Here is a 22,333-nt window from a genome sequence, read left to right on the forward strand (position 1 = left end):
CAAAACCACTGTAGTTTATAAATCAGTATTTAGTGCTACAAGAAAGTTAGTAGCATGGTGGTACACATGTGGTCCACTTAGAGATGGGTGACATGTAATGATAATTATCCCTGCATTATCTTAATATCAAAATGTTACAATATTTTAAAAAGTATTCAAAATTACATACACACTTGTCTTGTTTTAGTAAGTCAAACTGGCTTTTTGTGTTTTACCAGAACACAGCCCTGTACTTTTCAGCATTCAAGATCTCAGGCTGTGACAGATCTCGGTCAAATGTGGCCTGACGACTGCCAGCTGTTTGCCTCCGTGCAGCTGTGCTGACCAACAGACAACAGAGTGCATCATGAATTCCTGGCACGGATCTCCCGTGTACCTTGCAGGAGTGCAGCATGTCAGCGATAGCCCTTCTGCTGAGGTTGGCCGTGGCAATGATGTCTTCCTGACGACAGGAGTTCCCAGCAGCCACTGCCTTCGCTGTTGCCATAGTGATTCCTTTAGTCATGCGAATGAACTCCTCTGGTGTGGTCGTCTTTGGTGGTGGGTCAGAACTGCTGAACACCTGTGTGGTAAAACCAGGGGACTGTTAGTGGACACTTGACAGCTATAAAACAATACTAGTGCTTTGATCCAACAGTCAAGTGAACTTTATGCTACACGATCAGCTAAATAAATAAGTTCTAAATGAATCCTTCTTGCTGGAAGGGGTCTGGTTTCACTTGGTACTAGGCTACAGCGTCTTCTGCTGGTCGGAGTAGCAAAGAAACATTTATTCCAAATGTTGGCCAAGATACTGACTATACAACATTTCCATTTAAAAAGAGTGTAATTACTCACAGCCAGCTCCTGTTTGATGTGTTCAATTGTGGCCTCCAAAGCTCTGGTCCCCTTTGTGGCTTCATCCTCCACTGCCTTCACCGTCTTCAGGAGGGATGTTACATTGGTCACCATCACCTACAGCAGCCAGGTCCGATCATATGGAAACAGATTAGACTGATGGCAAGAAAGAGCTGCTCACTGATGCAACTTGCAGTGATAAATGTCACAAACAGATCTTAATTCTATTCTCAATATACACAGCAGTGAGAAGTGCATTCAAATTTCTGTGTCCACAGGTCAACAGATGACATACCACTGAGATAGGACTCTGTGGTTGAAATGTGTGTTTTCGTATCGGCGCAGACCGACAATTTTTATGACTTTCCAAAACCGACAATCCAACCATCGTGCCCACTTCGCACCATGATTGGCCAGCTGTGCAGAGGTGAGAAAGTCTGCAGGGTTTGAACTTCTGGCTCAAGCTCTTTTTTTCATTCATACACCCGGCTTAAGTGTGAAGCAGGGTGTTGCTGGAGAGGAGCAGAGCACTCTGTGGATCTTCAGAGATAAATAAAGGCCAAAGTAGATAAGTCTCACACAACTTTGGGTTTTGTATCTTACCTTTGCAGAGTTCTTAAGCTGCAGCATGCTGGGGTCGTCATGAGGTTTGCCTGCAGCTGCCTTAGTGGTGCTGATGAGAGTGCCCAAAGCTTTGGCCACATCTTTCACTGCATTGATCAGGACCACCTGGAGAGTGCAGAACCGGTACATTACAGTTTAATTTGATGCCTTCACATAGGAAGTGACTGTACCTTGACACAAAGTTAGCAGTTGGGTTCCCAGTTCAGGGGCTGGATTGTGGGTTTATGAAGGTGTCCTTCAGAGGACTGAAAGCTAGTGGTCGGTGCCTGCCCCCAGATGAGACGGTCTATGGAATTCACCATAGGTAGCATCAACGCCAGTTCCCTACCCTAGCTTAAAGAAGACCAAAATGAATGGCATTTGATTTGTCCTTGAAAACTTATAAAATGGGGACTCAAAACCTAACACGGCAGCGGCGGATGACCGCCCACCATTGAGTCTGATTCTGCTCAAGGTTTCTGCCTCTTAAAGGAAGTTTTTCCTTGCCACTGTGGCCAAATGCTTGCTCATGGTGGGATTTGTTGGGTCTCTGTAAATAATAATATAAAGAGTACGGTCTAAACCTGCTCTATAGGAAAAGTGCAGTGAGATAACTTCTGTTATGAATTGGCGCTATATAAATAAAGTTGAATTGAACTTTGGGAGTATTCACAATCCATTTTTACTTTTTAAATATTTTGCTCATTGTTTTGCTTACTATTCCTTTTCTTTATGAATGTATCTGTTTCTTATTTCCAAATTCTTACTACCAAAATCTAAATCTATGTGATGCCTGACATCCGATTAAAAGCTGTTCCTGAACCAGCCATCTGCTTATTGGCTGATCTTTGGTGCCCGGTGGTGTGACTCTCTAACTTCAGGTTTGTGTATTTTGTAATAAACAATGGACTTTGGTACAAGAGGGATGTATTCAGTTGAAACACGAGGTTATGAATGCTTCAGGATTCTATTTGTACTTACTCTAATGGGTGAAGTACGCACTTTAAGCCGTGAACGATAGCTGTTGGCAGGACCTTATTGTATGTTGTGTTTTAGCTGAGATTAGAAGTCGGTCTAAATCTACATTTTGCCTTTCAACGACTTTCTGTCAGAGGATCAGTTTTACAAAGGGTAAGTGTTAAGGCACACAAAGCTGACAAACAGTTCAGTTCTGCTGTCTGTACCTGGGTCTCTGGGTCTTCAGAACCCAGGCTGGCAGCTCCCAGTTTAACCACATCAGCCAGTTTGGTGATGGTGGACACTGAGGACTGGGCAGCCTGGGCCAGTTTCTCCTGACTGGCTCCGGCACCGGACACCAGCAGCTTGGTGTCCTCAACCAGAGCCTTGGCTGTCTTCAGGATGTATTCTCTGCACACAAGAAGGTCACAAAGTCACCAGCTATCACCGAGGAGCTTCAAGAATGCAAAGATAGTGCACATACTTAAAAAAGAACATGAAACTGGTACTGCTGTATCATTACAGATCTAACAGCATTTCATGGTGAAAATCAGTTTCAGCTGTAAGAAAACACAATCTTGATGATAGCCAGCAGCACGAACAGGTTCCAGTGCTCGTGTTGTGATGTCAGAACAGAACAGAAAAAGAACTTGCCAAATCCACCAACACAGACAAATGTCACAAATGTCCTCTTTTCCTCTTGACTCTACATTGGAGTCATTATTTTTGTAAAATGTCATTATTGCCCTTGAATTGCTATTTATTTCAGATAGTAAGATCCTGTCATTGAAAATATTGTTTTGATATTCCCTACATTTTCACAATCATCTGTAACAGTCAACGTAGTAAAGTGACAAGGGAAAATCCTTGAGAAAGAAAATAAAGAAGCTGAATGGCTTTCTGGTCCTTAGCATGCCAATGCAAGGGTACTCTAACACATTACTGGAACCTTACAATAAGTATGAAATGCTTATTTACTTCATTGCTTCATTGCCTCCTTATTTAGACTGTCTCTATATTGCTGTATAATTAGTGCTGTCAGAATGACCATGTGACTACAACATAAATGGAACAGAAAGGGCCATCTACAGTATGTTTAATCATACATGATAAAACTTCTATAACTAAGTCCAGTGTTTTAATGCACCTAAGTTGTCAGGGCCACTGCTCATTTTCCTACCCTTTCTCCTGAGTCAAACAGCAATGTAACACTGCAGATTTTCTGAGAAATTAAAGCCAGCTTGCCATGTGGCTTGTTCATAACCTTTTCACCTATTAACACAAATATGACATACCTGACCCTAGTTACTTCCAATATATTCAACGGTAAGAAGGCTTAAAAGTACAACAGATATAGAACAATTTCTATAACCACGCTCGTCCACCACACCTAAAACTAAACCCCCAAAACACATCTTCATGTCCAATGAGTGCACGGGCAGAGTGCGCGCAGGTAGGCAAGTCGGTAGGTAGACAGGCAGGTAGGCCAGCCAATCATTTCATTCGGGCCGAATGAAATGATTGGATAGGCCTATAAAAGGCCTGCGACAGCCACAGATACCGGATTTTTTTCATTTTTTCCCCCCAGAGCGTTTGATTTATTGATTGCTGTCAGGATGTAAAGAAAATTTCAACAAATATAACAAAAAATACATTACCTAACCTAGCTTTAACTGGAAGGAAAAGGGCGATGGAGCTGTTAATGTAGACACTTTGACCTTCATTCACGACGATATATACAAACACACACACACACACATATATTATATAACATATCTACTGTCAACAAGCCCTAAAGTTTTGTATGGAGAGTTTTCCTTTTTGTTTCTTTTTTACTCTTTAACTTCTATAATAACATATATATTTCTATCCTAAACATTATCTGTTTGCACAATCTGGGGGGGGGGGGCTTAATATACAAATATACGATATTATTATTACTGCACTATAATATGAGAGTTGTGTGTGTATGTGTGTGGTTTTTTTAAGATTATTTTTTTCAGGCATTTTTGCCTTTATTGGATAGTGACAGCTGCAGACAGAGACAGGAAAGGCAGGAGAGGGGGTGTGTGTGTGTGTGTGTGTGTGACATGCAGCAAAGGGCCGCTGCGGTGAGGACTCAGCCTTAAACACTACAGAGTACACGCTCTACCAGGTGAGCTACTGGGCCGCCCATGTGCGTGCTTTTTCGGATATGTGCCGTGCAGCCAATAAAATGTTGTGTTCTTTCATAATTTAAATGGTGAAATCAGTTGAAACCATGTGTTCACAAACATCTGCTGCTTATCTTGGCAGGTAAGAAACATTTTAGACTGTGCCCCTGCTTCCTTTTCTGTGTGGTAATTTTAGGCAATAACACAATATACAGTGGTTTTTATTTAAATGTAACAAAATTGGTCTAACGTGCCTACACTATCGCCATCAAAACCGGCCACAATCGAGACGTGTCTGGCGATACCAGAGGAGATTACAGTGCAGTTTAGTCCCCAGAGCAGACCTCAGGGCAGCGCTTTCCTCCTGCAACTCTGTCACCTGGGGGCAGTCCTTCCACGGAACTCAGTCGCCATTTCATGTCACTGGGCTCGGAGACATAGAAGGACCCAATGTGACCTCTTCATTATGATCCTCACTCAATAAAGAAAGAAATACTGGTAGTTGGGAATAATAGAATGAATGAATGAAAAAAGATTAAGCTTGCATTTCGTATAGCTGTATTTTTGTTTATTGAATTCTTTTTAACTTGTGCTTTGTTGATTAGTGTTTTGGAGGCGATACATTGGTCAGAACCGCAGACCGCTTCAGAAGGGGCAGGGGAGAGAGAAGGCGAGAGCTCCCTCACTCTGTGCACCAAGTATTCTGAAATAAGCATCACAGCCAGCATCACATGTGCAGAAATGCTCCACCACACAAATGAGGGAAAACCTCCCTACATCTTGACAAAAAGCAGCAAAATAGCTCTCCTGGCTGTCAGGGAGTCAGGGTTTTATGCCCCCCCGATCCTGATGCAAGGCAGGAAAAAACGTGATGGTAAAAATAAAAATAAAATCCATTGGCATTTGAAAAACTACAAACTTCACCAGATGACTTTTTAATCAATTCCTGTTACTAACACAGCTACACCCTCCGCCCTCTCTGCACAGACAAGGATTTTCTGTCTCCAAGCGTTCTGCAACGGCCAGCTCAGAGGAGAGCCGACACTGCCTGTTCTACTGGCTACAGTGGCGGGGTGAATGTCTTTGATGTTCATCATTTTTAAACGTACATGATGAGGCATAATGGGGGATTTTTTTGCTCTGAACAGTGAACAAGTACAACCCGCGCAGCCCCCTCCCCTCCCACCACCAACCACCGTAACGCAGAGCTGGCAACATTCCAGTTGTGCCCGGACCAGTGGCACAGTCCAGTCAACATGCACAGCGCAGAGATCCGTCAGTGGCCTGCGTCGACCGAAGATCACCGCACAGAGACTGAGTCATAAATCACTTCATCGACGCTTGTGACCAATGGAGGAACGCGTTTGCAAAGTTTTAGGATAGGTACACGTTTGCACAGCAGCACAGTAGTCCAAACTTAATTTTAAGTAACATCGAGTATCTGTATGTTGACTTGTTCAAGGCCTGTTTGCCGCTTAGGAAGACCATTGGTAATTTTCTTAAATTTGATAACAGGCTAATTGAATTGTATTATATTTATGATGACTTGACCTTTTAATATATATAATATTAAAATGAAATAGCAGAGAAATTATTTTTGTAACGAGAAATAGTTATGACGCACATTCTGAAGACGCAGTCCACGTCCATGTTTTGGTACAGTTGTTTTCACACCTGACCGTACCCGAGTACACATAAACCGTACCCGAATACACATGAACCGTACCCGAGTACACATGAACCGTACCCGAATACACATGAACCGTACCCGAGTACACATGAACCGTACCCGAATACACATGAACCGTACCCGAGTACACATGAACCGTACCCGAATACACATGAACCGTACCCGAGTTCACATGAACCGTACCCGAGTACACCTTTTCAATACACAATGTTCACTATAATCAAACAAACTGGACTTTGGGGTCAAGTGTACTCTGATCTGGGCCCAGGTCCCTGATGTGAAAGCCCCAATAAGAGGGAGAGGAATGCTATAACATGCAAGCAAGTAGCCATAGAAATACATATATATACATTTATATACATTTATTCTGTATTTTGTATGCACAAATTTAAACTAGATTTTTTCCCTTTTAACTTAGCCTGTAAGTCGTGGTTCTTCTACTACACAAGTAAATGTGTTTTTGAGCTGCATTGTCTGAATGCAGCTGACCATTAATGAAGAAGACTGGCTGGTTAACATACACTTATATTGCCATCTACTGGTAATATTTGGTAGTGTAGTGTTCCAAGTCGTGCAAAGATCCTTTTACATGCATTCATTGGATTAGCAGATGCTTGTATTCAAAGTGATTTACACATAGATGAATAAATCCTTAAATTCACGTCATAGAAAGGTATGGGACACGACTGGACTGAAACAACTGCAGTGAGAGCACAGGACTGTGTGGCTGGATTAACTGGGTTCCCTCCGGCTGGGACAGTCCCCTTTGTCTTTTCTCTCGTACCACTGCTGTGATATAATGTTATGGCACTGCTCCTGTGATGTAGTGTATTGTACTTTTTGTTTTAGTCATAAAAAAAAGAGAAAGAGTTGATGGACTTCCTTGGTGTTGATATTGTTTTTTCAAACTAAACACATTTAAAAATTAATGTTATTAATGACAATTAATTGCAAGAAATCATGTAATTAATTAGTTAATATTTTGAAATGATTGACTATCCTACTTACATTATTTATACATATTTCTTTGCTTTATCTATGACGTCATATTTGCAATGATCGAGTTTCCCTACAGGGAGGGCCTCTGTAGTGATTAGTACCTGTGGTCAGCGAAGGTCTCTGCGTTCTCTCTGTTCAGAGTACCAGCAGTGGCAAACATGATGGTGGTGTCGAGGTCTGCGATGATTCCAGACACGGCGCTGGCTGCTGTGATGCAGGCCTGGGTGCCACGGTTACCTGCCTGCAGGGACGCCAACACATGGGAGACCTGCAAGAAGAAGACCAATCTGTTATGATCGGAAGTTGGACGTCCTGTGCATATCTAGTAAAATAAAGATAAAAGCTATAGAAGCATTTAAAAGAAAGTCATAAACAAGACCAAACCCCAAGTTTGAGAAGAAAAAGGTGAAATGTGATATCTTCTGACAGTTGCCTCATTATAAGTATGAGCAAGGTGTTAGGCGTAAAGTGGTGTAGCAGGTGAAGCTACCAGCCATGAACCGCAACATGCCTGTTTTACACCCCTCGCTCCCTATCATCTCTTCACTGCTGCTGTTTAAGAAAGGCAGAAAATTCCCCAAAAATGACTGAAAAAAACAAGTTAAGTGATTGTTTGTGGTCTGACCTTCTCAGAGACTTTGCGGGCGCTTTCAATCAGCTCTTTCTTGGTGAACGAGTCGTTGGGGCTGCACTGCAGAGCTCCAGCTTTGGTCACCAGACCTGTGCAGCTGAAACCCAGCTCACCCACCTGCTTCTTAATGTGAGAGCCAATCTGGAAACAAGCAAAGAGATAAATCTGATTAACAGCATGACAACGACGGGAAGGGAAACGTGCGGAGCTGGCATGGCCTGAAAAGTGACTCTCGAAAGATGGTTTTACTTACTTCATCATTCTCTGCAGTCATGGCTGCATATTTGGCCTCATTTGCCAGATTTCCAAACTCATTGGTCAGCTGGTTGGCCAATCCTCCGAGGTCATCGGGGTTGGTGTTGGACTTTGTCACCTGAAGAGAGATGAGAAACCACATTAGTTGAGTAATAACGAGTGCAATTACCGGGTAGATTTTAAAAAAACACAACAACAACAAGTACTGATAACACTAACAAGAACAAAAAGCAAATACTGCAGATGTATAATTCAAGCTGAGTAACATTAAGCTCATTTACTCCTCAGTCAATAAATCTCTACAGGATATAATGGACTTCATGACTTTAGAAAAATATTTCTTGTTGTAATCAGTTTTAATGATTCCTTTTGGAGAAATTGCAGTTTTCTTTTTTCCAGACATTGCACTGATATTGTGCTGGTTTATGAAATGACATCAAAACTTTTCTGCCCTTCATCTTTAAATGAACAAACAAAATAACATTTAAACGGTTTTGGTCCTCATTTCACAGGTTTTCTACATGAAAACGTTCAGCTCGCCCCCTTTAGACACCTGATGGCCCTGACCCTGTCACGGTGGCCGGAGGCGACTGTGTCTCGCCCTGTTCCACACAGAAGCGAATGGGGAGCGAATCCAGAAAACAGGGGCGTGGCCTGACGCCGTCACGTGGGCGTGGCCTGATGTGGTGAAATGGGCCTGACGCAGAGCTTGGACTTTCACCGGGCTGGAGCTTGAGTTGGCTACAGGGCGTGTCACAGGGGGGCCGGGTCAGTCTGCTGCACCCACAAGGGGCAGGGCTGGCGCCTGACTGGGGGTTAGGGGACAGGCACAGCAGGGGTCACCTACTGGTAGGCTACCACCTGTGCAGGGGGCAGGGCTAGGATTGCCACTAGGGGAAAGCAGGAACTTCAGGCAAGCAAGCAACAGTCTTAACCACTACACTATCTAGCTGCTTTACCCACCTACTGTAACAGAGGCCAGTTTGCTGTTTGGATCATTTCGATAACATGGTTTACTGTCTAGCTCATGCTTTAGTTAACATTTAGCCTTATTTCAGTCACCAGAACTACTTAAGCCTATTGGATGATTATCAAAACGCCTTACCATCTCCTGCACGCTGACAGCTATGGCCTTGGCTGTCTTAACCATAGTAGTCTGGTAGTCCACGAACGTGCCTTCAGGTTCAAGTGCAGGCGTGTCTTCCATTTTATTGATGGCATCAGTAATGGAGTTCACCATGCCACCCACAGCACCTGCTGCACTGGCCGCATCAGCCAGAGTGGCACCCAGGTCATCTACTGCTTCTTTCATCATCTGCACGGACTCCTCCAGGGCCTCCTGCATGTGTGCTGCCTGGTGAAGGGGAAACACATACTCAGCACCACAATTACAGAAAATCCAGCAATTTAAACAGAATACAATCCAATAAAATAATATACAAACAGTCAAATAAACAAATAAAACACACGGAACATGGTGGAAGTGGAAATGATAAAAAGTTCTTTAAAGTTTAATGAAGTAACCAGTGAAGAGAGTCCAGAACAGAGTAATATGATCAGCGTTTTGTACTAACTGAAGGCGTGAGGATGTTTTTTGTCTTAACCCAGAGTACAGCGAACGGCAACAGTCTACATGTGAAGATATAAAAGCATGTATGACCTTCTCAAGGTCAAGGAAAGACACAATTTTTGAGCTGCTCCTCAGTTGGAGGACGCATGGTTGGACCGTCGTCCTTGTAACTTATTTGTCAAAGGAGAGGTCAGAGCGGGAGCCAAGACTCTTCTGCAGAGAGAGGAGGACTTTGCAGGACCAAATACAAACACTTCTGCACAAAAACAAGTTGTCGCACACTGAGAGGCTCGTGTCTTCTTCAGAAATTCACGCGTTGGCCACAAGCTTCATCAGGCTCGCTTTAGAATGATCTTAAACTCAAAGAACAATGAAATAGTTAACTCACATCAGTTAGTCACAGGTCACAGGTATTTCCTGTTAATTCCCACGGAAAGTTTCCACCTTGAATATTCCCGGACCTTTGCAACCCTAAGCAGGACCATGCTTTTTATCCCTATAATGTCTGGCATTTGTGTTCGTACGGGTATTTTAGCCCATTTCTTCAGGTGCCCTACATACAGATGACACAGCTGCATCCCTGATGCTCTTTCCTCTCTTAAAACAAAAACTTGGAGGTGAAGCTGCAATTTCCTGTGAGGTTGGATCACACTGTAGCATGTTCCAGTGTTTCCTTAACATTAACATTACTGTATTGTACGGAAATTAATAGACCCAAAAAGTGTATTTTTTGTCTGTATCACAGTCCATAGTAAATTCTAGAGCTGAATGAGCAGTATTAGTGTATTCACTATGTGCCTTTAGTTCACCCTTCATACCAGCAAAACCCATGAACCTTTTAAAAACTATTATGTGTTTTCTCCTCCCAAAAACCCATAAAAACATTTGATGATTTGATGTTTTTAAATATATTTAATCTATGTCAAAAACTGTGATGCATGGCTTCAAAGCCCCCTCATGGGGGATATTTGTGTAAAGACTCTCACCGTCAAATGATACTAAAAACGATTCGTTTGGCATGGGGACATCTGATAACATCTCTGGAATCAGTTACACAAGACGGGAGAGTCTTTACAAGTCCACAAACTGACTTAAAAACAATGGGTCTGCCTGGTGGATTTGCAAAGCATTTCAAAGCCAAGAAATACACAACAGGAGTCTCAGGTTAATCCTTTTTCAAAAAATTTATACAAATAATAATCACACTGTTGTTGTGCATCTTCTACGATACAGTCTCTTCGGCTTGGCAGATGCGGCTTCAGAAAAATGTGTATTATTCAATTGTCTCATAGCCTCTGCCACATAATCTGAATACAGTCCTTTGTATACAGTACATCCGCCCACCGAGAAAAATCTACAGTGGCCCTGAGAGCTCAGCGCACTGCAACTTAAGAGAACACCTGCAAATAGACAAAACACTTAAGAAAACATCTTCACCAATTTGACAACAAAAGAAAAAAGAAAAAAGGCTGCAAAGTGAGAAAACCCAACCAGCAGAGAGGCTGCCGTTAGCCCAGACGACAGCACAGTCGTTTCTGAATTCGCAGCGTCCTTTCTAAATGCTACACGTGTTGTCAACTTAGTGAAGATGTTTTCTTACTTTGCTTGTGTTTCGTCTGCTTGCAGTGCGTTGAGCTCTCAGGGCCACCGTAGCTTTCTCTCTTTCACATTGATAATATTGACAGTAGTCCCAGAGAGCGCCAGCATTAGCTACACCTGGTGGCAGGAGGAGAGAACACTCTCTTGGTGTGATGTGAGTGTACGACTGGATATATTGATTACCGCTTGTTTTTGCTGAGTGTTGTCATTTGATAGGGACCGCCATTTTGGCACAGGCTTGCTTTAAATATGTATAGCGGTCGAACTACTGTTTTGACTATCCTTTCACAAGTCTTCCCGTGCTTTTAAACATTTACTCATTTGAATTTGTGTTTTGTGACTATTAGTTGGCAGCTACAGTAACTAGGCAGTTGCTGAGTGTCAGACAGTGAATGGTAGGAATATCCAAGTTCAACGTTTAAGTATCATTTCATTTTCGAAGCTTACAAGCAGCTTTTCCTGCGAGCCTGAAGCTAAATTTAGCTCTAGCAGTTACAGTGTCGAGTTGTCAACAGTATCATTTATACAGCAGGTCGTTAGTCAGATGTAACCGTTATCAATAAACACGATGCCACTAAATTATCAGTATGATCATTAATATTGAGCTATGCTAAGTATACCTTTAGTGTAATTTCTTACCAAATGTCTGTGTTAGATTAGTTAGATGAGCTGAGTTTATTTTGAAGTGGACTTTTCTCTGACTGACGGGCTTGAGAGAAGCACCTCAACAGGCTGTTGTTTCATTTGATTTGATTCTTTGGATTACGCTTGGTAAAGGTTTGAAGCAGCGTGGGCCTTAAATGCAGGCCTAGAGCGTAATATTTAGGTAACATAATCAGTTATCTTCCCCAAAACACAACCCTATTATTATAAACTGTTCACTGGCAAGTGAAGCTGCTATTAAGGTTAGCAAAAACACAGCACACTAGATCATTATTAGATTGCATTCTCCACTGCACCATATTATTGGTCCTGTGCCCTGTTACCACCCCCAGGACTCAGGCTCCACATTACAGGGGGGCCAGGTTTCTCTACCAGCTTCTCTAGAGGACGCCATGCCGGCTTCAGTACCTTGGGGTTTCCTCCAGCCTCCTTGGCAGTGTACAGCATCTGCAGGGCTGACTCTGTCAGGGTTTTGGTCTGGTCTAAGACAGCCATCTGCTGTTGGCTGCTGAGGATCTTGGACGCTGTGCCAATGGCTGCCATGATCAGGGGCTCAAAGTAGCTGGCCATCTGAGATACCTGTTCAAGTGTGCGGGGAACAAATTATACATGAGGACAAGTTCAGAACAGAGATCCTGAAAGAAAAGGAGCATGTCAGTGTAGATGGACCACCAGCGGGTCAACGTTCATATAGCACTGTGTCAGCTGTGTAGAGGTGTTGTCCTGTGTTTTACCTTGTGTCCCAGATGGGAGGCCTCAGAGCGAGCAGCCACAGCTACAGGATCAATCAAGTTATTGATCTCATGGACTGAGGCAGCCATCTGCTCATGGAGAGTCTGCAGCATATACACATATGAGATGAATTAATATACCTTCACTCAAGCACAAACGTACCTTCATTCTCTATGGTGGCTATTAGTTATCACAGAGTTCCACTGCAGAGTTTTCCCTTCATCATCTGATTGCCTGAATACACTTCTTAGATTATTACATCCAACGGCAGACACAATGATAGAAATAATTACAGCATTTATGGAGGTTGTAGTAGGTGGTGGTGCTGCACTGAAAACAATCCATTGGCTGAAGCACGCTATGGGACACGATTGAAAGCACTGGAAAAAGCTAGCAAGTGATCCTTGAGTTTAGGGTATTTTATCATAGGAAATACAGCTCAAAGTTCCACTTTCTTCAACTGCATCTCACGTCTTCTTCAGCGAATGGAACGGGTCCAGCTGTAATCAGAGCAAAGACCTCTCCGAAGCAGACTGAGATGGAGTTAAAAGTACAGAAGAGCTAGTAGGTGCACCTTTGAACTTAGATCGTGTTGTTACAAATACATAAATTACATAGAGGTACATGTATGAAGTATAAGACACTGCAGTCTGTTCTAACTGGTGTGTAATATGCTGACATTTCTGAAATTTACAAAGGGAGAGAAGAAAAGGTATCAGAACATTAAAGATGACAAGCTGGCTGACTTTCAACCAGTTTACTGGACAGAGCTGTGTAACCGGGCCCTCACAAAGCTGTGTGTGTGTGTGTGTGTGTGGTGTGTGTGTGTTGTGTTTACCTCCATGGAGACGTCCTCTCGGGGTGTTAGGTGCTGGCTTATGGCAGCCAGAGAGGCCTGATCAACCTCACGGATGCAGCCGTTCAGCACCTCAATAGCATCATCACATTCTCTCTGACCAGGAGCGTTTTCTCTGCACAAACACACACGACACGGGGGGGGGGGGGGGTAAGCGATTACTACTTTGAGACTCCTAGAACCCACTCGACCAGCTACGTAGAGAAACTAATCTTACTGTGGAGTAAGTAGAACTCTGGGTTCTCCACTCTTCATTCACTATTGTTTCCAGGTCGTGTTTAACAAATGTCAGACCTTACTCGTGTCATCCACATGTTGCTGTTGCTATATCATCATAGCAGTCTACGTACATACACAAATAGAGTGACCCCGTCACGAATTTCAATGTGACAGCCAGTCCCAAAAAAGGTTAGGATAATTCTCTCCTTTTCTTCATTTGTGTCTGTATTTGTCCCAGCCTAACAGAAGGTGGGGGTGCTACAGCAGGGTCTAATATCAGGCTTTATAAAATCTGCTGTTTATAGTAAGACGAGGTTCTTTTAATAAAACAGAAGAAACTGGTTATTGTGCCTTTCAGAGTAATGATGGTATAAGCCTATATAAAGCTTTTACTCTGGTTGTATTTTTCCATGAAATATTAAAATGTGTATTAGTGTAGCATTATTTTGTTTTGCGATGTGATGGTTGTTGATGGAGTTTTCCCATCATGCATGCACATAAAATGGCCGCTGTGTCAGGGGCGTGGTCCTCTCACCAGTTGGATTCTATCCCCATCCTGTCTGATGAGCTTGAGTGAATGTCCAGTCCACATAACACATACTGCAGCTGAACAGCAGGGCCGTTTTTAGTGAGTACTTCATCGCTCTCTCTTTTAGAATACAGCTGTAGCAGTCGGCGATAACACTGCTCCAAGGTTTTGAGGGTTTGGCAGAGGAGGGCTGGATTCATTATTATTAAACTGAATTTTTATTAAGTATGATATAGTTTGATGTCCTTATATTGGCCTTATAGGTTTCAGCAACAAGAAGTGCTTCGACTTTAACTTCCTGTCTACACTGGAAGTGGGGATGTGTCGAGTTGTGTAGATTGACATTGGCTGCTTGTGATCATCTTCTGCCTGACATTTTATTAAACATCTGAGTTTTATAATCTAACGTACGGTCTATGGCAGGCTGACAAACATCGACCACTATTGACGTAGCAAAGCTAATTGGAGCAGTTTTGATATTAATTCAAAAATCATATTAATAAATTATTATTTCTTATTCATTATTAGATATGAATTCATTATAGCTTAATTAATTATATTACATGTTACACAGTTGGGCGAAAAGATGTGGGTTTTATCATGTTAATAAATCCGATTCCAGACCAACAAAGCAAAAATCAGCTGATTGTTTGTGAAGAATGCAAATAATGTTAATAACTTAATAACCTGCATCATCATACTAATAAGTTAGCATCAGAGCTCTTGAACATTTTCACCATAGAAAGAGCTGCTGCAACACACAGTAAGCTAGATGAGCTAGCTTAGCTGAAAGCTAGTTAACGCTGTAGGTACGTTTGGTGGATGTGGTGATGTCAGGTGATATGGCCTCCTCAAAAATGTGGACCTGTCTTCCCAATTTTGAGAAATGTATTGTAGGCTGATCCGATCAGGGCCGCGACTTTTTACTTGGATTTACTATAGCCCGCAATAGCAACCAGAAGTTAAGAGACAAAACAGGAAGTGAAATACAATGAGTTTCTCTCAGCACCCTCAACTCAGATTACCTTCCTGGATCCCTGTTAAGAGAGTACTAGAGATGCTTTCAATGCGCATCTGGCTCTGCTAAAGGTGGAAGCACCAATAAGTCTACGTTGGGGTAGGAGACGACCCCTGAATCGGTCAGAGAAGGTGGGACGCAGCTCAGCCAGTAGTAGTGGTAGCAGTAGAGTTTACCTCATGTTGGTGATGAGTTTCTTGATGGAGTCAGACACAGTCCTGGAGTGTCCTGCCAGCACTGACCACTTGGGGGGGTCTTTGGGGTTGACAGCCAGAGAGCGGGCAGTCTGGATCAGGCCGGTCGAGCTCTCCAGCATGGTCTTTGCTGCCGCCACGATGGGCTCCATGGCTGCATGACCCTGAGGACGGTGAGCGGACATCAGACTGAAAATGACTCGCTAGAGTAAGAAAAACTGTTTCCAGAAGTTGAGTTTAGAGAAGAAGGAATCACACAAGATTTTACCTGTATGTTACTGGTGGCATCAAGGTACACACCCATAATAGTGCTTTCCCCTTACTTAGTGACTCAACTGCTTTCGATTAGCACGGAACAGGTCAGCACAAAACAATAGTAGTCACACAGTCAAACTGCTCCCGTGCTATTCAGTCATTTCAGTGAGTTTCAGTTTCAGTTAGCCATCACTGTCAGATCATGCTTCCAAATGAATTTCTGATTGAACATACTTGTTTAGATGGGGACATACCTCAGGGCTGATCTGAGCAGGAATGCTGGCGAACTCTGGGTTGGAGGCGAAGGCAGTCAGGTTGTCCACGGCTTCTATCAGAGGACCAGTGGCAGCCTTACACTTCTCTCTGTTCTCCTGGTTAAAGGCTCCATCCAAAGCCTGCACAGGGGACATGGCATTTTAGCCACGGTCACACTGATTGTATTGATATGTCCCTGGGGCTAGAGTGGCTAGAGTGGCTCTGATCAGAGACCATTACAGTCTTGGATCAGAACTTCGTAACAGACTGCAACATACCTCCCAGAGCTGTGTTGTGTAGTACGACAGTCCTGGACATGGACCAATTAACTTACTAAGGGGCCCCAGGATAAAAATGAACTAATGGGCTCCAGCTTACCTCCCTGTTCACGCCCCTCTATGTGCTAGGTATGCAGTTTTTTCAGGCTGTAATACTACCCGGCCCTAGGTTTGCTGTGTGGTAATTGAAATGAACAAATAAATTTAGCAAAAAGCAACACTGAAACGAAAACTAGTTAACTTGCGTACAGCTTCTTTGACGCAGTAAGCAAGCACTGGTTACCGCTAGTATCAATTTTAGCACTAGGGACGGTTGTGTGTTGTGGGACTAGGACATTCAAACATCACAGTCACGCAGCAGTGAAAACAACAACACAATGACCACACACAGATCCGAGTCAGTCGTCGTCAGTCTTCATTATCTAGGTTCTTCAGATGCGATGGAAACACAAATAGGAATGCACTGACATCGCAGGAACTTTCCCAGCTAGGGGACCAAGAACCTTTTGAGGAACTCAGGAACCTGTATTTCCACCAGAGGAAGCAGGAACTAAATTTAGTTCCTGTACGATAAAGAGTCCCTGTAGTACTTTCCAATGGTTCAGGAGCTTTAGGGGCGGAGTTTGCAGGGCTGACGTCGCTGATAGCGCAGCGACTGCAACTTGTACTGCTTCATTCACAAAACAAGAAAGTACTCTAGTATCGATATTAGGACAAGGGGTGGACATTCCTCATTGTTTATGCAGCTTAAAAACAAAGTTAGGAATTGTTGTCAGCTTCCTGACTCAAATGTACTTGGAAAATTGCGCAACTCAGCTAATTTGAAAATATAGAAATTGTGATTATATGATAATATACAGTATATCCACATGTTTGTGTTTAGGAAAAGTAAGATTACAAATTTGTGTGATGGTGATCTTTATAGCTTTTGTCACAATAACTTACCAACTATGGTAGTCTGCACAAGTCATGCCTCAGTTTTCCACCTACCTGATCACGGACGCGGTAGGTAGGGGTGCCGAGGGGGCTGCAGCCCCCCCTAAAATCAGGCTATGACTTTCTCCTTTGTTACTGGGATTTATATACGTAGTGCACTAGTATCTGTGGTAGGAAAGAGGCCTGACTTTGTTCATCATTAATGTGTATTAGAAACACACCGAGGTGTTTTAGGGAGTGTGTCCCACTGTCTGTCTGTCTGTGATGAACTTGCTGTACAGCTGGATCAGTGTGCTGCTCCTGGCCTCTCCCTCCTAGATAGAGAGGTGAAGTCTCTGTTTTACGCTGATGACCTTGTTCTACTGTCTCCTACTGAACAAGAACTGCAGCAACAGCTGGACATAGTAGAAGAGTACTGTCAGAACTGGGCCCTGGCCGGAAATATAAAGAAAACTAATGTCATGATGTTTCAAAAATGCCCCAGATGCCAGGAGAACAAATACCAGTTTACCATTAATAAACATATCATTGAACACAGTATGAGTTATACCTACCTGGGTATAACCATAACAGCATCAGGGAGTTTCAACGTGGCAGTGAACGCACTAAATTAAAAAGCTCAAAGAGCTCTAAATGCAATTAAGAGAACATTTTACAATTTCCAAATTCCAATTAAAATTTGGCTTAAAATATCTGATAGTGTCATCCGGCCCACTGCGCTGTCTGGTGGTGAAGGATGGGGTCCACTCAGTCACCAGAGCTTTACCCGCCGGGACAAACGTCCAGCAGAGTCTGTACATGCAGAACTCTGCAGATACATTTTACACAGAAAAACACCAACAGATGCATGTAGAGCAGAATCAGGCAGAGACCCGCTGATAATTAACCTTCAGCCCCTGAGACCCCCTCCATCCCAAAGCCCTCCAAACCCAAGAGCTGAGCCCAGAAAAGAGTCCCCCATGTCAGCTGGTGCTGAGACTCACTGCCCCCCCTCAGACACTCTGACCAGTCTCACAACAGCACTGCTTTCCAAACACCAATCAGAGGAAACCAAACTATAACACAACGTAAAGAAACCTATCTGGAACATTGGAAAGAAGAAACTAAAAGCCAAAGCAGATCAGAAAGTTATCTGGCCCTAAAAAGAGACAACAAACTGGCAGAATGTCTCTCTGCTGTCAGAGACAGAAAGCAGAGACAGATCCTGACCAAGTACAGGCTCAGTGACCACAGACTGGACATCCAAACAGGTAGACACAGACAGAACATGTGGTTGCTGTTGGACAGGTGAGGTGAGACAGGTGAGGTGAGACAGAGATGCACTTCCTCCTACAGTGTACAGCATTCACTGAAATAAGAAACGTTTACTTTAACAAGTTCAACTCTGTGATCTCAGATTTCAAAGAGCTCAACATTAAAAATACTCAGAGGAGACGGAGGCAGGATCCTGCTGATCAATATGTATCAACATGCCACAACCTGAGGATATATATGACATATGACATCATTAAACAGACTTTCTCTCAGCATCCCTGAACCTGAGGCAGAGAGACTAGTTAGAAAAAAGACAACTAAAAACTAAAAGTAAAGATACTGTAAATGGTTGAAACAACCAGTTTCTGTCACTCCAAACAGCAGTAGTACGAATGCAAACTTGCCCAAAACTACTAAAAAATACCACTGAACAATATCATAAAGCCATCCCATCTATTAAAGGAATATGATAAAGAGGTACTTAGGCCCAACTGACAGGGCTGTGGGGGTACATCGGACAAAAAAGGTTGGGAACCACTGGTCTACTGGAAACAGACGTATTCTGGGGTTTTCCTCTCCTTTTCCTCCTCTGAATGTTTCCTTGTAACTATGACTGACTTTTCAAGGTTATCCCCAAAATCACAAGGTCAGTGAATAAGTGTAGGGAAAAAATCTGTTCTCAAGTCACTTGCTATGACTCTTCTAGAAGTGTTAACCCTGGGCTCTGGTTTTTAGGTAAGGAACATGGCTTCCTGCTAGCGCTGGATTAACTAATACAATGGAGAACCAGCGTGGGTCAGTGATTCTAATCCAATACACCTCTTTTTGTCAAATTCAGCAAATATCTCCTCACGGTCCGCTAGCTGTCCTTTCAGTGTGAGCGCTGAAAAACCCTCCGGTGTTTGTACTCAGCCCCGGCTCTGTGAATGGGAATCACACAGAGAGGCTCGGACCGAGCCACACAGCACTATTCCAGCCATGATCTGTGTGTCAGGTAACGTTAAATGACTTGCCCACAGACATTCAGCTGACTTTCTAGTTTGCCAAGCTGTGCTGTTGTTGTGATGTTAGCTGTAGCAGCAGGAGAGTTGTGAGCATCGCTGTCTGGAGCGGCTGTGCTGGCTCTGGGAAACCGTCTCGTCCTCTCTGGCTGTTAGCTTCGCAGCAGCAACTGTAGCAACAGTTTGCTAACCCACAACCGAGCTAAGCTAACACACAACCAAGCTAATGTACGTTATATTACTTGCTGTGTCGTTGTTCGCTCTGTATCATGGTATTAGATTTCTCCAGAATCACATACTCCACTTTTAAGGGGTCAGTATGCTTCAACAGATGAGCTTGTCCAGTCGTCTAACAACCTCTGAAACCCCCTCCCTCCACACCATTCCAACAGGGAGCTGCATCTGACCTCTGTTTTTAACTTTCTGACATTCAGGGATTGGCCAGGTGTGTGGAGGTGTCAGAGTGGGCAGGGTTGGAACTTCTCTCTCAAGCTCTCTTTTTTTCCCCATTCTTGACACAACTACTTCCGTAACTTTGTGTGTGTACAATTGGGATCAACACCATGAATGCTTTAGAGGAGAGAGTATCCAAAAGTTCGCACCATTGTCCCTATTTGTACAGTTCATCATGTCTCACCCCTCTCTATGACGGCAGGCTTTTCGCCCCACCTTCAAATCTTGTCATTCAGAACAGCTTTGAACACTGTATGAACTATTTTGTTTGCTTTCACTCAACATGGATTATTTGCTTTTCATTTAACTGATGATGAATTTGAAAGGACTTGTATTACAAACCTTTATGGACTTGACCAGGTTGGCAGTGGTGTTGGCCACCTCTTTGGCTGACTGGACAAACTGCCTCTTGGCAACAGGGTTGGGAGTTTTGGAGGAGGCCAGACGGCAGGCGTTACACAGTGCAGAGGTGTGTTTGGCCACGATGGTGGCTGCAGAGAGCACCTGGGCAGAGAGACAGTGCACTGGGGTGAATCGCGGATGTATTCAACCACGTTCGACTCACTAACCAAGACGAAGAAAACTGATGATAAAACTGGCCATTAGTGTGATGTTGCAGTGAGGTCAGCACGTACCTGAGATTGGGTGCAGGCTGGGTCCACCAGGTTCTGGCAGGCCATCTGAATAGACTGATTAGCCCGGGCAAACTGAGCGGGATCCACCAGGCCCTTCTGACCTGCTGAGCTGTTAGGGTCTGATACTCCCACCAGATAGGCAGCCTACGGACATCAACAGATCACTGGTCAGTTTACATTGTGAAAGTATTACAAGCGCACGTATTACAAACACAACCAAAACACACACCTTGCCAGCCCACTGGATTTGTCTGTGAGCCTCTGGGATCTGTAAGCGGTGTCAGATCAGTGCAATAATAGCGTAACCTTCAGTAATGATATTTACCTGTGCAGCTGCTTCAGTCAGACCACACAGGGCTTTGGAGCCAGCACTGACTGAATCACCAAACTCTGGCAGGTTGGAGTTCTTGGCATTGTGGGAAATGCCAGCCATGGACTCACCAAGGACCTGTCAACAATAAACCAGAGATTCTGTGACACGGTTTAGTTTGGAGAATGTTCTCATTGTCTTTGTATGCTTCTTATGCTTATTAACAGTTCACTGAGCAAACTGGGATCGACAAAAAGTCAGAAGCAAAGCAAAAACTGAGATAGTAATGCACGACTACAACAGATAACCCTACTTAAAAAGTAGGGTGGGTATCAAACCTGAATACTTTGTTGGTAATGACTGAATTGTCATAGCCCAGGGTTTCGAAAACTGTCAAGTACTGGAAGCTTGCATCAAATGTCAGATGCTAATATAAATCAAAAAATTGTTTTTACTTTAATTCTTGTACTGCTGCTTGTATTTAAGGCAACATTTAACATTTGAGAACTTTGGCTTCTATTGTTAAATAAAAAAGCAGCAAAAAAGATGGAAATATTTCTCAAAGGAAGGTTTTGGTATCAGTAACAAAACTCGGGTACTGTATCAGCACTAGTATCACAAAAATTCCAGAGATACCCAACCCTTGTTAAAATAGTGAAAAACCACGTTCTGCGTTACAGCACAGTGACCGGAAGGACGAAGAGAAATGGACAGAATGGTGTTACAGGTTTAAAAAATGACGTGTGCAATTTCACTCTGTTCATTTTTTATCAACAATTCAACCACAAAAATCAACAACTGCTGATGAACTCAACACAACTAACTAAACACAATAATTAGTACTGTACCATATTACATAGTTTTTTCCAAGAGATGGGAATAAAGGAACATAAAGCAAAGGAATTTCACTGGAATATTTTCCATACTGAAGGACAGCACTATTGTCTCTTGGGACAGCCCTCATCCTAGAAATAAAGGTATTCATTTTAATACAGTGAAGCAGCACCTACTGTAAGAGAAAGTAAACTGTTTTTTACAACACTGAATGCATCCTTTTGCAAAAAAGTAAAGAAATGAGAGAAAAATGAGATGAGAAAGAAATGATGGCAGAGAACCAAGCACAGAAGAAGAGCAGCAGTGATGTATGTTCTACCTTAGAGTTCTCCATGACACTGTCGATGCAGTCAAAGTACGACAGCTCATTGACGGCTTCTGTCGGGTTCTCCAGCATCCCCCTCACCGACTGCACACAGACACAACACAGTCACAACACACACAAAAACACACACTGTACCTGCACATCTCAGCTGAATGTCACATGACCGCTGTACTGTCCCTCAGTCCTCCTTTTTATCATTTTCTTCAATCAAGTATCCATGTCCCGAGCTGTAAGAGCTGATTCACAACAGGATCAATCATTGCTCATGTCAAGCAATTCACATCAAACCATT

General features: G+C 43.2%; 1 protein-coding gene across 3 annotated transcripts in view; it reads right to left on the reverse strand.

Moving 5' to 3' along the window:
• tln1 (talin 1) overlaps positions 1 to 22,333 on the reverse strand; it is a 95,121-nt gene that overhangs the window by 16,609 nt on the left and 56,179 nt on the right. For all 3 annotated transcript variants that reach the window (XM_044174870.1, XM_044174871.1, XM_044174869.1), the window contains 17 exons: positions 22,036 to 22,125; positions 20,898 to 21,020; positions 20,573 to 20,716; positions 20,280 to 20,441; positions 16,015 to 16,155; positions 15,488 to 15,669; positions 13,528 to 13,660; positions 12,692 to 12,793; positions 12,366 to 12,536; positions 9,231 to 9,479; positions 8,124 to 8,243; positions 7,865 to 8,011; positions 7,341 to 7,507; positions 2,625 to 2,808; positions 1,441 to 1,566; positions 838 to 954; positions 377 to 562 (listed from right to left, as the gene is read on the reverse strand). In XM_044174870.1, the coding sequence (XP_044030805.1) occupies positions 377 to 562; positions 838 to 954; positions 1,441 to 1,566; positions 2,625 to 2,808; positions 7,341 to 7,507; positions 7,865 to 8,011; positions 8,124 to 8,243; positions 9,231 to 9,479; positions 12,366 to 12,536; positions 12,692 to 12,793; positions 13,528 to 13,660; positions 15,488 to 15,669; positions 16,015 to 16,155; positions 20,280 to 20,441; positions 20,573 to 20,716; positions 20,898 to 21,020; positions 22,036 to 22,125 (2,544 nt within the window). The remainder of the gene's footprint in view (positions 1 to 376; positions 563 to 837; positions 955 to 1,440; positions 1,567 to 2,624; positions 2,809 to 7,340; positions 7,508 to 7,864; positions 8,012 to 8,123; positions 8,244 to 9,230; positions 9,480 to 12,365; positions 12,537 to 12,691; positions 12,794 to 13,527; positions 13,661 to 15,487; positions 15,670 to 16,014; positions 16,156 to 20,279; positions 20,442 to 20,572; positions 20,717 to 20,897; positions 21,021 to 22,035; positions 22,126 to 22,333) is intronic.

The sequence above is a fragment of the Siniperca chuatsi genome, linkage group LG18 (genome assembly GCF_020085105.1).
Source record: "Siniperca chuatsi isolate FFG_IHB_CAS linkage group LG18, ASM2008510v1, whole genome shotgun sequence".
Classification (NCBI taxonomy): domain Eukaryota; kingdom Metazoa; phylum Chordata; class Actinopteri; order Centrarchiformes; family Sinipercidae; genus Siniperca; species Siniperca chuatsi.